Below are 17,190 nucleotides of genomic sequence, written 5' to 3'. Positions count from 1 at the left end.
AAGCCGCCTTCTGGTTCAGCTAATTTGCCGTCCGTCCCACTAGGACTGTTCGGTGTTGAAAACCCCGATGGGGAGGCCACACCTATCCCCCTACGAGTGATGACCCGAGCACAAACGAAGCAGGCCGACGTCTCTCTGCCAGTACCTAGCAATCTCGACGCGACCGCAATAGGAAAGAAGAGCCGTAGGCGGAAAAAGAAGAGATCAGAGGCTCTAGCCATCATCATGGCCATGTTGGGAAAGCTGCTCAGCATCAGCCACGGGCTTCTGAAACATCTGCTGAGGGAGATGGTCTTGCATTTCCTTATCTGGGACCATGGGGCATTGCCCTACCTCCATATTTTTTTCGCATTCCAAAATGAAATGGCCCAACTGGCCACATCGAAAACAGTGTCCTGCAAAAGTACCCCGTTTCAGCTCATACACCAACGTTTGTAACCCTAGAACCTAAAAGCAAATCTTCGTCGGGCGGGGTTTCCCTGTATTCCAAAGCATACATGCCCTATTCCGATTGTGGAAAGCTAGTCGAGTTTCTACCAAAACCTCCCCAATGGATCTCAAAACTAGAGGGAGGAGCCTCCAGAGTTGCGTAGGGAAATCCACCACCTCTACCCAAATTGGGCATGTCTATCTCGGCACTTCCTGAAACTCAGCCATGGGTCTCCAAGGGACCACATGAACTAATTTCCCATCCATAAGCAGAGGAATGTGTTGCATAATAAGAGCCTGTACTTTTGCAGAACGAAAAAGAACCTCAAAGAACCCCTTCGGGCCATCATATATCTCTTCCACCAGGGGGACCTGTATACGCCCTGAAACATCTTCGGAGCACTGTTCAAAACTGGCAAGCATAGACTATAGCCAAGCATGAATTCGGGTGATCAAAGGAGTCCTTCCAGTAAAATAAAATATGGCTGCCCTCTCATGGAAAGCAGCTATCCATTGTAAAACCAGGTCAGTTCCCATGACTGCAACTACTTGTTCCTCATCCGGTAGTGCATTAGCTTTATCCTCATTACAATGGACATAATCTAACATAAGATGATTGGCAGTGGCCAGCATAAACTGTAAAGAACCATCGGGCTGTGAACGGGAAACATGAACCTCTGGCTGAGACGAATTCGGGCCCAAGACCGGTTCTTCAACCGACATCCTACAACGTTTGCCCATCTCTTCACTTTCCTGCAATGGCCCAAGTTCATCAGCCGAGGAATCACCATCCGGATCGGCGAAGTCTTTGTCATTCCCTTGCCCAATCTGCTAATCGAGAAAGGCCATATCAATGCCATTAGATTCCTGCAGATTAGCCATAGCAACCCCAAATTCTGAACACAGATTTCTTTCTCTCTCTCTCTCTTGCACTCTCTCTCGCACACTCTCTCTTTTTTTTTCGTAAAAGGTAATTATATTAATTACGAAAAAAGTACAAGATTACATGATTACATGAGTACAAGAGACACGAGGGCCCTAGGCCAACGTGTGGGAAATCCCCGGACTAGTATACTAAAAAGGTTACACCAATCATGGCAAGGACCCAGAGGCAATTGCCAAATGCCAGGAATGCAAATCCTCCCGAGGGAGCAAGTCAGAGTGCCTGATGAGATCTAGCTGCCAGTGCAAGAGCCCTTTAAGCCTTGCAATATGTCGCGGTACATTAGAGGCCGAATCAAAGAGAAAAGCATTTCGGGTGGTCCAAATGTGCCAGCATCCCCAGTATCTGAAAAAGTGAAATAAGATCTTCATATGTAACGGTGGCGGTGTGGGATACTTTGGGCGCACAAAAACCCAATCGAAAGGAGTCAGTGAGGACCCCACCACTGCGCGCCAGATTTGCGACAAGAGTGACCAGATATTCTTGGCAAGCGGGCAAGAAAGAAAACGATGTCGGGCCGATTCCGGCGTAGTGGTGCAAAAGAAACAATTGCCGTTGGAGATTCGACGCTTGGAAAGGGCCGAGGCAAGAGGAAGACCACCAATCAGTACCCGCCACAGAAAGACCTTGCATTTGAAAGGTGTCTTATTCTGCCATCCCTCCATCAGCGTTGCCTGCCACCAGGACAGTGATTTCCGCAGGCCCCAAACAGTATTAGCTTTCACACCCAGCCATTGGTGATCTTTAATGAGAAGATGATACACTTGATTAGTAGCGGCCTTTTCCAGACTCAACCGGCCTGCAAGGTCCCAGTCCTGCCAAGGGCGATCCATAGCCAGGGCAGGAAAGGGTTGCCTATCCTAAAGTTCCGACAAAAAGCTTCCCCCATAAATCACGGTATCCGCGCGGGATCCGGAAAAGTCTCCTAGCAGTCCGAAACGATGCTAGGACATTGCAAGTAGCAAGGGTGGCATCCGCAATCGAAGTCACACCCAAACGGGCCATACGGTTAAATCTTGGTCTGAGCTGTTGTTTATCTTCCCATGAAAGCAATCTGGATACTGCCAACAATTCCATCTGAAAAGAATTAGTCTGCAAGCGGTCCCCTACCGGATGCCAACGGGCCTTTTGGAGCACCACTTTCCAAGAGCCGACCAAATGCAGTAACAAAGAGGAAGAGGGACTGGAAAATCGAGAGTCAGCATTAATGACATGCCACCATGAGGCCCGAAGCCGTGTGTTACCCTGGCGGAGCCCGCTATTCTCAAGAAAATAACGGGCTATGATGGTCCACGGGTGGTGATCCACACACATGGCACGAAAAAGAGACCAACAAAGAGCCAGCATATGAGTTTCCGCATCCAAAAGAGCTCCACCACCCATGCGCTTAGGGGTACATGCATGTGACCATGAAATCCAGGAAATGCCTGCCTTCAGTGAATCCTTCTTCCATAGCATGAAACGAATGGGATGAGTGAGAGCCTTCAAAGTAGTGGGCGTCCATGGCAGTAATGGCAGGAAATACGTCAGCATTGGTAGCATAATTGTCTGAGCCACTTTGAGGCGGACATGGAAGGGCCAGGCTTGCGACTTCCAATACATAAACTTCGCGGCCAGTTTTTGTGAAATCCACTGCAACAGGTCCTTTGGCCGCACATCCACCCCCAATGGGTATCCAAGATGCCTGACAATGGAGCCACGGGAAACCACCTGACCCTGCCAGCCTAATGACTGTAAATCAGGCTCCGTGCAACTGAGCATGGCTGACTTAAAGGCATTGATGCGAAGACCAGAGGCTTGACCAAAGAGCATCCAAACCTCTAATGCCTTGCGAATGTTATCCCTGTCCGCCTGCAAAATCATAAAGGAGTCATCAGCCAAAGATTGGCTAATGAAGTGCTGCCCCAAAGGAAGAGATAACCCTGCCAGCTGGGCAGAAGCCGCCATGGAGGATAACATTGAAAGGACCGGATGAGTCGCCAAGGCAAAGAAGAGAGGACTCAAAGGGCAACCTTGTCGGACCGAGCGTGCAAGGACAAATGGCTCTGTAACTCCACCATTAAGCATAACTCTTGAAGAAGCCTCAGTACTAATGGTATAGATCAATCTGGACATCCGGATACCAAAGCCCATAGCAGACATAAGATCTGCAAGGAAAGACCAGTCCACACAATCAAACGCCTTTTCCAAGTCCAATTGAATCAAGACCACTTGCTGATTTGAGGGCCGCGCATAGTCAATAGCCATTTGCACATTTAAGATATTATGCAAAATGTTGCGGCCCTTAATGAAACCATATTGGAGAGGGTGCACAATAGCTGGAAGGTGCTTGTGAAGCCGATTTGCCAGCATTTTGGAAAAGATTTTATACATCGTGCCCATCAACGAAATCGGTCTCCAGTGTTGCAGCTTTGACGGCGAAGGCACCTTGGGAATCAGTTTGATAAGGCCTTCTTTCCATGAAGAAGGCATGACCCCTGTTTCCCAAACCTGCTGAAACATGACCACCAATGGCTTTACCAACTGCGTGGCCGAGCGCTCAAAAAATTCATTAGTGAGACCATCCCAACCAGGACTTTTATCCTTAGGCAGGTGCAACAAAACATCCATAACCTCCTCTTCGCAAATATCCGCCTCCAGAGTGACTTGCATATCAAATGGAACGTGCTGTTGGACCAGATGATAGAAGACCGAGCGGGCATGCGTAACCTGGCAAGAAGGCAAGGGAGAAGAACCAAAAAGATCCATAAAATAATTTCTGCACATATTGATGATGGTCTGCGGATCACTGACCATGCGACCTTCCGAATCCTGAAGTCGAGTCATATTTTCGCGAGCCGGAGAAGCATGCAAGGCGCAAAAAAACTTATGACTCTGACAGGCACTATCTTGCAATGTGTCAGTCAAGTTATGCAGCTTGGCCTGCTGATAAGATTTCAAGCTAAATACTTGAATAAGATGGGCCAAACGCCGCTCTAGTGACAGCAGAAAATCATCATCTGGGGAGTCCAGGAGCAAGGAACGGACCAAGGCCAATAAGTCCTCTGCTGCATGTCGACGGCGGCGACAAAGAGAGGCATTATGAATCCCATACTGCCGAGCCACCCGCTGCACATTAGAGAGCAGGCGTGCATACGAAGCCAAGCCCTCGGAGGCGAAGTCCAATAAGAACCTGTCAATCAATTGCTGCATATAACCCTGAAAAATTGGATGCTTTAAATAAGAGGAGTTGAAGCGTAAAGGGAGCTTTTCCAGCAACTGCATAAAAGGTGCAATAGATTGTGCCCACATCTCAAGCTGGAGGGGGAAATGATCCGACAACGCATATTGCTGCAAGACCTTCATCTCCAGCATCTCGGGAAGAAAATCATCCCCCTGCATGATATACATTCTGTCCAACCGCGACCAAGTGGTTGCATATTGTGCGGAATGAAAAGTAAAACCTGAAACAGAAGGGTGAAGCCACGACTAAAGATCTTGCTTAAGGACGTGCAAAGCAAAGGAGTTCCACACCCGGCTTTCTGGCGTATCCATTACCGAATGTCCTGAGGTGGACTGAGAAGGGTCAAGACACATATTGAAATCTCCCATCAAAAACCCCCTGCAGCCAAGTGACATGGAGCCCTACAAAGTCGACCATAGATCCCGTCGGGATGTGGAATCATTCGGAGCATAGAGTCCCAACAACCATAAAATTTCTCCTTCAAATAAAACTTCAATTACCAGAAAGCGCCCCTACACATCATTTTTAACAAGAGCAGGCTGGTATTTCTCATGGACAATCATCAGCACGCCCGAATAGTGCTTAGCATGTGTCCCTGCATAAAACAGACGGAATCCATGACAATCTACAACTTTTCCTGCCTCACTGTGACTTTTGTGCTCCACTGCACACAATACATCCCACTCGTTCTCATGCAAGACAAACCACATGGTATGTTGCTTATGGCGAGAGCAAATGCCTCGCACATTCCACGTGGCAATCTTCATATATTTTCAAAGAAGGAAGTCAGGAACGAGGCGCCTGTTGCCTCGATTGCACCTTTTCCGCGAGAGCATCCAGAACACCCTCATCCAGAAAATCGGCCAATACTGCAAACGAATTCGGGCGACCTGCTTTAGAGGTAGAAGGGAAATCCACTGCCTTGGGAGTAGGATGGGGATAACGCCTATCCCAAGGGGTAATCACGTTACCTTTTGCATCAAACGCTAGCTTGGCAGGTGGGCCTTTGGGACCCTCTTAATAGACTTTCCTTGAAGCCGGATAACGGGGGGCAGACGGGGCCATAGTACGCGCAGCCTGCTGCGAGGTGACCAGGTCTTTCCTGCGCGTGTACGTGCGCACAGAATCCGGGGAAGCATTAGGCCCAGGATCTGCCAGGCCTGCGTCCAACTTTTTACCTTTTTTTTGTCGTGCCTCAATCCAGTCAGTGCTAGGGGAATCCAAACCCCGGACCTATTGTTGGCCTTTATCTATGGCAGTTGGTGGCTGAAGGGTCGCCTGCGTCGGGGCATCAAGAACCATGTCATGCTTGGGCTGCACAACCTGCGGCGCCTCAGGGGACGGTTGCCGGTCCGGGCATTCGGCCATAAAATGCCCTAATTTACCACATGAAAAGCAGTGGCCGGCAAAATTGCCCCATTTCAGGCGAAAATGCAAAGGATGCATGCCGGAACAATTGAGGCGAAGCCACGCAGGCCTTTTCCTGGCCGTATCCCATAACATGCATAAACGGTTTCGGTTCATAGCCCTGAGGCTTGGGGGAACCAGCACTGTGCCCACAACCGCCATCGCATCCTTCAACAATGGCCAATATACCGCTGGACAATTTTCCACTTCCACCCGCACCGGGCATTCTCGTTGAAGCAGACGCTGGAAGTCAGCCATAGGGCGCCATGGTACCACATGGACCAAGCGGCGATCAAAGAACAGTGGCAACCTGGACAGGAGCTCAGCTCGATGCGATTCCGATTTCAACAGCACCTCATAAAAGCCGCGAGGTCCAAGGAAGATCTCCTCAACACACTCCCCTTGCAATAAATGGTGCATCCACTGGCGAATATGTGAGAGCACTGGGATCCTGCCGGTGAAAAAAAGTATAACTGCCCGGTCATAAAACATCGAGAAGGACCGCAAGACTGATTTTGGGTCCACCGTGGTGTCCAGCACATCATCCGCAGCCGCAGCAGAGAAAGTTTCATTATTATGCTGGACATAATCGCCAAGCAGAGTATTGGCAAATTCCAGCAAATGTTCCCAGTCAATTTCCTGCGAATCTTGAGGTTCAGAGGCAACCTGCGCATAGGAACGGTCCTGAGGACCCATTGGCTCGTCTGAAGTATGCTTGGAGCGTTTGCCTGCAGGCGGCAGTTCAAAACCCGGAGGCGGCTCCTCCGTGCATGGCACCATGTCCTCTGACTCCTCTGCATCGGAATCAGGGCCAAGGGCTGCCACCGTCTGGTCGAGAAAATCCATATCCAGGCCAGCCATACTGCTGGCTTCTCGCTTTCGCTCGTGCCCTTACTTTCTCTCTTTCTCTCTCTATGCAAGTCCCGCAGGCCTGCAAAAACAGGGAACCACCCGGCTGCAGCAACAGGACAGTGAGACTTCAACGCGGCTGCAACAGGCTTCCACGCTGACGCAGTGCAGCCGACCACAAACAGAGGGCTCTGCACCGGGCAAACGTCGAAAGGGCAGGCGAGGCGTGAAAGGGTCAGGCACAGGCCAGGCGTCGAGGGGACAACGTGGAAGGGGCAGAGGGACAGGCGTAGGCCAGGCGTCGAGGGGCAGCTTGGAGGGGCGCTGCTCGCTGGCGCAGCACCAGCGACCAGCAGCGGCGCTGACGCAGATCAGCAGTTCAGGGCGACGGCAGGGGTCTCTGTCGTTCGAAGCAAGCGGGGAGAAGGAGCCTCGTGTCCAGTCCCTGAACGTCGTGGCGGGACAGGCGAGCCACGACCTGGAATGCGACGGAAGTCTTCTGCGTGTATCGCGCGAAGAGGCCTGGCTGCTCCGTCCGACGGTTGCTGTGGCGACGAATCCTCTCTCTCGCTCTCTCTCGCGCTCTGTGGCGTCGACCACTCTCTCGCACACTCTGTGTGTGTGTGTGTGTGTGTGTGTGTGTGTGTGTGTGTGTGTGTGTGTGTGTGTGTGTGTGTGTGTGTGTGTGTGTGTGTGTGTGTGTGTGTGTGTGTGTGTGTGTATGTGTGCGTGTGTGTAATGGGTAGTTGTATTAATTATGAAAAATGTACAAGACAACAAGATTACTGAGTACTATGCTATAAGAATGGCAGACAAACCATGGAACTACTATAGAGATCATTTGGACATCCTTTTCTGTTTAAGTATTTAACGATGTATTCAGTGCAGGCGTTAAAGCAACTATTTGTTTTTTATGGCTCTAGGCCATCATATATGAACCAAACACAATAGATTAAACAAGGACAAAAGGACAATAGTGCCACATGCACCCCCGGAGTAGACAAATAACATGGATCAAGAGTATGGATGAGATTTGGCCACATGAGCCCACGCCTTTGTTGCCAAAGTCTCTAGTACTTCATCTTCAAAGAAGTTTCCCAACATCACAAAGGGATTGGGTCTTTGATGCTCTGTCCGTGAGGAGGAAGGTCCATTTGTAAGGTGAGAAGTAAAGCCACGAATCCCAAGGTGTGATAACTCAAACAACAACATCAAAAGCCAATTGAGCTCGAGGATCGCGGGCATATTGTTGTGGTTGTTATTGTTTGGAGGGTTGTGGGTCCTTAGGGACAATAGGGACTCAAACAGTAGGAGCATCAGAAGACTTATCTTGATTACGTGAGTGAGTGTGAAGGGGGTCATGTGATGGAGAAGGATCAAGAGGCACTAAGGGCAATGGTGCCTCCTTTGCTTTGCCTTTATTTCATCAAGCTTCTGACCAATATCCTTGTGTCTCGAAGGCAAATGGAGGAGCTAATTGCTTGGCCTTCAGGTGGAACAACCTGCTACTTGGGAGGACCAAGGGGGTGCACTTTGATATTTATCCATGGGCTATGTCAAAAATAACAAGTATGCTCTGATATCATGTCAAAATAAGCGACAATGCAAAGAGACAATAGGGTTTGTGGGGAGTAACACAAAGCATATAAGGCAAACACTCAGAGAAAAGAGAAACACAAGAAGAACATAGAGATGATGCATTGAATCATGCTATGAGAAGAAAAGCTAATACAGGGGAGCCAAAGCTCAAAAGATAACTGTACTGTCCTATCTGAATCAAGCAGTAGCACCTATGGGAATCTGCACAATGAAGGGACCGAAACACAATCCTCCAAGCAGTGGGCTATTAAAGTGATCACTAGAAGGTGGACAGCTATCAAGGGAGCAAACAGTAGTCCTCTAATGCTAGGGAGTGACCTAAGCAAAACGCGAATCTCAAAGTGTTGGAACTGTCAAACGCAGGGAGAGCAGCCCACATGTTGACGCTAGGTAAATAGGAGATTCTTGCAGCCTCTATAAGACGAGTGACGCCAGGTGATGGAGGAGGAGCCATGCTACAAAAACGCAGGTCCTAGCAGCCCCTTGATAGACGAGTGATGAAATCACTGATGCTCGATGATGTAGACTATCACCAGAGACTAGGATGCTGACACCAAGCTAGAGATGATGACGCCAAGTAAGGAGAAGATCTCCACACTAAAAACGTAGGTGAAGGTGAAGCTTGAAGGAGAAGGGTGTTGACGCCAAGTAGATAATGGTGACACCAAGTGGAAGATGCTCCAAACACAAGGCCTAATGCTGGAACAGGGCACCTGAAGCAGAAGAGGAATGATGAAGGCAGCCACAAACCACGAACCGCAATGTCCTCCTGAAGGGGTGTGAGGAGAGTGGAAGGGATTGGTGAGAGAAGGGAGGTGGTGATGGTGGTGAAGAATGACTAAAGAGAGTGTTCAAGAATGAATTATGTGACTACCTATTTATAAGCATAAGTTGTATAGGGTGGCATACCACCATGTGGGTACCCACTAAAAAAGTGGCCAAAACGTACACACCAGCCCTTTTTGGGTTTGTTAATGCGAAACCCTAACATGAAGTGCGTAAACTAAAGAAGTGGTTTCTCAACAGGCTGGTTTACCACTCTACTTTAACGGTCTGGGCATTGCAAAGTGACACCACAGGAGAAACACTCGCTAGCAAAAGTACCCACATTGGCCTCCCAAGACCCCCAAGCCAAGGCCACAAAACCTAGAGCCCAAAATAGGGATTCTTGATAACTCCCACACCCCACAACTCGATGCATTGTGCCTTGAGGTGCTACCAACATAACTACCCTAACTAACCCAAAGTCTAGATCCACAAAGGTTACCTTTTTTTTACCATCCAGTCACATAGACCTCATCTGACATACAAGTCAAGACCCAACCAATGTCCGTGCTTATACATGGCTTCTCCTCATAATGGGGGCCTTACAACTTAGAGCACCATTGATCACTGGTGACACCTTACAAGAGTGGAGCATTGAGCATATCTAACAAGGTGCCTGCTAGCTGTGCTCCAACACTAGTCATCTGTATCCTCCATCCCAATCGAGTAGTGTAGCCAAAAAAGGATACGTTGCATGGTCTATCAGGGAGAGGGTCCCTCCACACCCACTCTCCTGGATCCCATTGAAGACTCTGTAGTAGAGGCCTCCTCTCATCATCAATCTACAAGACAAGTGGTTGGGTCTATGTCTATGTGCCACTTCCTTTTGTAAACCTATGTCACTACTCTGATCCTCTGCCTAGAGCAAACACTAAGTGCTATAAGGTCAAGATCCTCCCATTGGAGGCGGCCATTCTGCTCAACCATGAAAGTGAATGTCCTATCTCTACTAGATGTAATAACTGCTAGAAGAATATCCCCTCTAGAGAAGAGACCAATCCAAGTCAGGAAGGTAGTTGCATCCCCTCTAGAGAAGAGACCAATCCAAGTCAAGAAAGTAGTTGTATGTGTGTGCCAATCTAGTGGAACTCCCTCCATCACGGCCTCAATCATAGCCCTGGCTCCCCTAAGACCTATAATCTCCGCCTCTTAAGTCTACTATGGCAGCTCCTAAAATGCAAACCAATCATAGCCCTGGCTCCCCTAAGACTTATAATCTCCGCCTCTTAAGTCTACTATGGCAGCTCCTAAAATGCAAACCAATCCCCCACTAACGTAGCGACATATATAGAGAATCTCCCCCCATGACAAGTGTGTTTGTTGTCCAATAGTATGGCCTAACGCTGATCTCAACTTGACGATGATCAACCACCATCACCTTTATAATATCACCTCCACTACATCTCTTCACTTTCACTCAAGATGACCCTCACCTCCTCCTGCCAACTCGAGTTCCCTACAACGAGACCTTTCGTGTCATGATTGGTCTAAACTCAATAATGTGAAACAAAAAAAGAAAAATCCCTTGGAGTAGGTTTTATTCACACTGGCCTTGGGGAGGTCTAGCGCCATCAAGAACACTGGCTCAATTGGCGTTCTGTGTTCACCGGAATGATGGTGACTTACAACCTTAATTGTGAGTTTCTAAGCATTGCGAGAGGTCTTGAAAAGTTAGACAATCCTCACTAAATGGTGAGCATTTTCCAATGCACTAAAGTGCTCAAGTTATTAATACGTTATGCTGACTAGTCCTCATAGTTTCCCTAATGGTAGTAAGTTGGTCCAAAAAACCCCTTCTCTATACTTATTGAGCATCAGCATGATGTTAGAAATAGGGAGAACTGCTTGGAAGGAGATGAGACTTGTGTCTTTTCATTCATAATTTCGTCACAAAAGCACTAAAGAAATATGCTAGGTTCCTTTTCTTTGCTTTCAATGCATGTGGGCTACAAACACTTCAAAACTCAACCCATGATGCAGTTATTAGATCAGCATGTAGGGAAAAGCCTTACCAGGCAAGACCTTGAAATATAAAGGAGAATTTGAAATGTTTTCTTTCACAGTTCCAATGCTTATTTGAAAGCTTCCTGTACTGTTTGTCCAAAATGTGATTGAGCGGAAGGACCTGTTCAATGCTGCACTCAGGTTCCTGCTATATAGGCTGCTGCCTGCTAGGTTGCTGATAGCTATAGCATTGAACAAAACTGTGCCGTCTAAATTATCCACAACATTGTTATAGGCATCTCTCAAAACCACTTGAATAGTGGCCAAACTTCCTGCCTGAAAGATGCTACCATTTACCCATGAGGCACTGCATTTAGGTACCACAACTTTTCCTGTGAAATAGGAGTTTAATTTAGCTGTGAGAACGGTTCTCCTCTATGGTAAACCAGGATAAATACCAAAAATGCTATAGTATTTGTACCAGCAACAATGTTAATTATTAATGGTGATCCCACTACATTTGACACAGCATCACCCACTTCGAGCTGGTAATATCCAACAACTTTGGGCTGCAAAATCTTATCTTGGTAACCAGCTGTCGCATTTGAGTTTGAACTGACATTAAAATATTGTTGGGCTGAGCTGTTTTTGTTTCCAAGACTAGTGACTTTCACTTCAAGAATAGGCAGGTCACCCACAAAAAAGTTCTCTTGGCTAACATTATTTCCATACGTGTCCCTAAGCCAGACTCTCAAAACTTGTACGTGGCCTGCTTTCCATGTTCTTGAGCTGTTCAACCACTGGGAAATGGAATTTTGTATTGATACTCCAGCTAGCAAACAATGAGGACACAACAAACAAATGTATCAAAACAATATGCCACCATTAATTTTTTGAGCAGATGGAGAACAGGAAGACCTCATCTTATACCTGCAGAGACCAGGAACAGGAGAGGTGAATTTGAAACATTCTGTTTTCGGGCTTGGATTGACAGCAAGAAAATTCCAGCCAGAGTGGGATAAAAGCTTAGTGTCACGAATCCTGTATATAGCCCGGCGTTCTGCTCAACTGTAGGTGGAGAAACATACTGTCCTGTGTATTTTCTAAAACTTGTATTGAAAGTCAACGTATCATTGGCAGCATTGTAGTATTTATCCACATATCGTACATCAACTATAGCCAGAGTTCCTGCCTCGAAAGAACTGTCGTTGTATCTCCAGCTGCAGGAGCAAGCAGAAGCATAAACAGGGCCTGGAACACAGCAAGTGTCCACCCTACAATGAACATAATTAACCAAAGTAGAAAAGGATGAGTTGCTCCAAAATTGGTTTGACCACAGTGAATGAGAAGATGTAACTTGCCTGCTAGGACAACAAAACGAATTGGAGTATTTCCTATGGCTTGAATGCCATTCATATCAACCTGCAAGCTCATGTTTCCTGCTACTTTAGCACGGAACTCAATAGTGATGACCCCTGTCAGAAGATTTGTGACCAAAACGGGATTTGGATCAAATGAAGTAGGAAGATATCTTTCTGACTGAAATACTCTGGTCTGTAAACTGTTGATCACTGGTTGCCCACCATTTTGAAAGCTAACGACATTTCCATAGACATCTCGCAGAACCAATTCTAAGACTGCCATTTCACCGGCAATGAACTCATTTTTCCCCTTCCAAGATGCTGTGCATGCTTTATAGTCGATTGGCCCTTACACATGCAAAGCCACAGGGTAAGGAACCAATAACATCATCCAGATTCTGCACAAAATGTATTCACATCTTCATCCATTACCTATTCAAAGCAACTAGAAAGTAACAGTCTCCACAACTAGATAGTAACAGGTGCAGAGTGTCCACATGATTAATATAAAGGATCTTTGTCTAGGTATAAGCATAAAAATGTACCAGTCACAAAATGGGGGCAGACGTAGACAACAAAGAAGTCATGGCTTACCTGCTGTCACTCGGAATTCAAACGGTGATCCCTGGATCGACTCAGTTTTACTGCCTACTTGTAGAAGAAATTTTGCGGCCCTTGTTGGAGTAAAACATATAGATTGTGTTGAATTTTTGTTTTTCTGCTGAGGAACAGTTTGTACTGCGAAGGTTGCAGGGTCTTCTCCATCTGAGTACACTATGCTCACAGAGAAAGAGTAGGGTGGAGTGGGTGCAGTCTCATTATTCTGAAACCGTTTTGTAATGGTGAAAGACACCACCTGCCCTGCAGAGAACACATTAATCGGGGCATCCCAAGCGCCTGTGCAGAATGGAACGGCAATGGAGTCTGTATACTACAGAAGTAGAATCGGCATCAGTTTAGAATTCTGATGCAGGAAACTAAGCTTTGCAGTTCAATTTGGCAAAAGTAAAGAAATGGTGGTAAATGTGGACACCCCTCCTCATAACGAGCAATATGTAACAAGAGAAAAATTCTCTCACCTGGTATGATTACAAAGAGGAAAGGGCTTCCCCGGATGGGAGTTGATTGAGACCCTGCAATCCCCACCCATAACCACTGATCACCACTAGTATAGGACGGCGCCCATGATATCTGTATGTTACCCTGACAAGCACCAACTCTACACTGTGTAATGTTGAACTTTGGAGTGTATAAAGGCTGTACATTCTTTGGACTGCCAAGAATCTTGAGCACCAGATAATTAAGTGGATTTACAAAAGTCGTTTCCCCACTAATTGTATTTCCAAATCTATCAGACAGGCGCACTTGAAATAGTGCTACATCATAGTTCTTCACAAATTGTTGTGTGATAGGGAACCATCCTACACAAAGATTGGGAGCGGGAGGCCCTGCATATCATGACAAGCATATCAGGAATTTTCACAGATATGCTGGGTAAAACATGTTCACATGTCAAGGAGCACAAGAAGCCACCTGCTAGAACATATCCTTCTGCAATAGTGTTACGTATGCACACACCAGCTACTGCAAAACACACTTTGACCTTGGCTCTACTCGAAGTGCTCGGAGTAGATGCAGCAGAAAATCTGACATGTCCGTCCAATATACTAGGAGAATCTCCTCTGCGCCGTATAGAATACTTCACCCATGTATTGTTTAAGAGAGAGTCCGGGCCTCCATCAATCTTTACATATAGGAATGGGTACCACGGACCACCAAAAAATTCCAGGCAAGTACTGTCACACTTCTCACAACCACTGGTATAGGCCCAAATCTCATACGTGTAGTTCTGTCCAATTATAAAATTCACGCTAGTAGTGCTCTCCCCGGGGGGAGCATAATGTCTGGAGCCAATAACACGACTGTAGTCCTTAGCGCCAGCAGTTTTCCATATCACCACACTGCAGTAAATATCAGCGTATAAACCCAGGCAAAACTGACCATATTGTGTAACGAACACCAAGCATAGAGCTACCAAACGCAAAATCCCAAAGGATGTCTGCATGCCTTTATGCTGTGAACAGGCTGTGTAGCTTGCTTAGGTGTTCTGCTGTATTTTTCAGGGGCCCCATGGACATGTCAGCATGCTGCCCTATCCTCTGATCGATGTCTTCCATGGATATGCAATTTAAGGGGGAAAAAAGAGGCCGTCTCGAGTTACTAATGCAGAACACGAGCAGCTTCTCCTCCAGCAGGGATAGAAGACCCTTCCGAAGAGGCAACAGCGATACAAAGAGACCAGCTGCAGGATGGGCAAATGAAACTGACGCACAAAATACAAGCGTGATCTTCCACAGAAGCCGTCTTCTTACTTTAGTAACACGGCCACCGTTCCATCCGAGCATGCTAGGGTTTCATCCTCTGCAGAAATTTTTTGTGCTGCGCTAATGCTACCATCGAGGTGTCTGCGGGAGCGAGCTAGGGTTTCAGTGGAGTCTAACCTCCCTTTCCATCCAGGTCGACAAGCCAATCCCCCCCCGCCCCCGTCTCTCGGCCCCGGTGCAGTTCAGCTGAAGCCTAGGCCGTTTTTATGGTTAGGCTATCCTAAATGTTTACTTCTCTCATAACAAAACAGAGGCGTGCTGTTTTTGTTCCTTACATTTTCTTCGACAAATGACTAAGAAGAGCTTATATACCTATATATCTATGCTTATATTGAAAGTTGCTAGGCTAGATAAACCTAGTTTGGAGATACTCATCCATCTTAAAGCTATACTCATGACATATATATTAAAAGGAGCAATATGTTTGCATAAGGCCTCTTATATTGGAGCATTGCTCATTGAGAGAGAGAGAGAGAGAGAGAGAGAGGAGAAGAAGGATATTCTAATGTCCTGTGTAAGACACATCCCAAATTAGAGATGTCATGGCCTCTTTCTTTCAAAGCTTTATAGATATGGGATTCTACTACTCTGACAAGACAAGATATGTGTCATGATGTTGGACTGTTAAGTCAGTTTATGCAAGTGCCACAAAAGCTACACTTAAATGCTTCAAAGAGAGTGCTATGACATGCAAGGGTACATTGAATTACGGTCTTCTTTATGCATTTGGAGCTAAAGTTAAAGTCTTTACATATATAGGTGCAAATTGGGTAGGATGCTCATATGACAATAGATCTACTAGTTGCTATAATTTCAACTTTAGAATTAGAACCATGAGTTGGAGTTGTAAGAAGCAACCAACAATTTCTTCATCTAGCACAAGGTCTCAATACAAAGGGCAATGATAGTTGCATGTGAGGTAGCTTGGCTTTGTAAGCTACTTCATGATTTGGGGCATGATAGTTGCATGTGAAGTAGATGACATCGCCACAGTCATTGGGTTCAAAGAAGCTACATAGGTTCAAGATCTATTTAGGAGTACAAGATATTGGGTTCAGCTTGAGCAAGAGTATTGAGATAGCAAGCTCAACCTATAGCCAAGATGATTTGTCTACTCCACAACATGTGTCAGCATGATGTAGGAGGTGGATACACCCACTATAGCTAGCATAGTTATATAGTCAACCCATCGTTTTTGTGTTGTTAAATTGGTACATTATGTCCAAACTTATATATACACCCTAACATTTGTATTAGAGGAGAAGAAAAGAAAAAGAAGATGAATTAGTTTGCATCCGTGTGTGTGTGTGTGTGTGTGTGTGTGTGTGTGTGTGTGTGTGTGTGCATGCGTGCGCACACTTATTATGTATGTGTAGCATGGCTAGAGAGAGAGCCCTCTCTTTTGTCATTATTTGGATTACATCTATTTGTTACTAGATTAAAATTTCCACATCCTTCTATTGCATCCTATCATAGTCATAGGCATTATTTTCATTTCCTCACAACACAACCCCATAATAACATGAACATTCAAATAGCCATTTCTTTCTCCTTCAATATGTGGTTTTTCTCTTATGTTTTGATTGATCTTGTGAAGCATCCCCTGCATCTTCCCACAATGGGGAACATCCATTTCCTCAAATTGTGCCCCAAATGGGCATTTGATGTCTGTAGTTTGGATCCTTTTGAATCATGTATTTCCCAAACTTGCGCGTTGATGTTGTTGCTAATGTTGCTACTAAAAGGCCAATGGCAACATGTAGAGCTAGTGTTGTCAAGATACTTGCTATATTTTGGGGGTTGAGATATAATCATTTTTGAGGCAAGGATGCCCCTTACAACCATTTATTGTTTGCTTTGGTCACTCATCCCCATGTTAATTTTACTAGACAACCTTGCCTCAAACGGAGATACTATGGGTCTCACCCTTCCAAGTGATGCAATGTTTGTTGTTCAATCACTAGTGGATGACTCTTTCATCTTTCTCAAGACTAAGAAAAATAAGTTGGAAAGTCCTATGGCTACACGAACATTGTATGGTTTAGCATTCAGATTGCATATTAAAATGCAGTTAGGTTTCTATTGGGTGCAGAAAAAGAGATTTAACTAACTTGGGATACATAGTAGGGTTTTCCTAAAGGAATGATAGATGTGGCACCTAAGAAATAGTTTGCCTAGATTTATCATTGTATAAGGAGTAAATTTTTCTACTTAAAATCTCAAAGG

The 17,190-nt window shown here is 46.1% G+C and overlaps 1 protein-coding gene across 1 annotated transcript in view; it reads right to left on the bottom strand.

The window, feature by feature from the left end:
* The window catches only part of LOC148014751 (uncharacterized), a 285,635-nt gene extending 270,515 nt beyond the window's left edge, over window positions 1-15,120 (bottom strand). Inside the window, exons 1-7 of the mRNA XM_087666600.1 lie at window positions 14,114-15,120; window positions 13,660-14,028; window positions 13,175-13,504; window positions 12,581-12,928; window positions 12,150-12,470; window positions 11,701-12,051; window positions 11,288-11,611 (exon numbers count right to left, since the gene is read on the bottom strand). Of these exons, the coding sequence (XP_087522726.1) occupies window positions 11,288-11,611; window positions 11,701-12,051; window positions 12,150-12,470; window positions 12,581-12,928; window positions 13,175-13,504; window positions 13,660-14,028; window positions 14,114-14,645 (2,575 nt within the window). The 5' untranslated portion in view covers window positions 14,646-15,120. The remainder of the gene's footprint in view (window positions 1-11,287; window positions 11,612-11,700; window positions 12,052-12,149; window positions 12,471-12,580; window positions 12,929-13,174; window positions 13,505-13,659; window positions 14,029-14,113) is intronic.
* Window positions 15,121-17,190: the final 2,070 nt, after the last annotated feature.

The sequence above is a fragment of the Lygodium microphyllum genome, chromosome 25 (genome assembly GCF_053477565.2).
Source record: "Lygodium microphyllum isolate KBCC chromosome 25, Lygodium_microphyllum_v1.1.10, whole genome shotgun sequence".
NCBI lineage: Eukaryota > Viridiplantae > Streptophyta > Polypodiopsida > Schizaeales > Lygodiaceae > Lygodium > Lygodium microphyllum.
The sequence above is the reverse complement of the archived record's forward strand: the minus strand, read 5'-3'. Positions and strand labels throughout refer to the sequence as shown.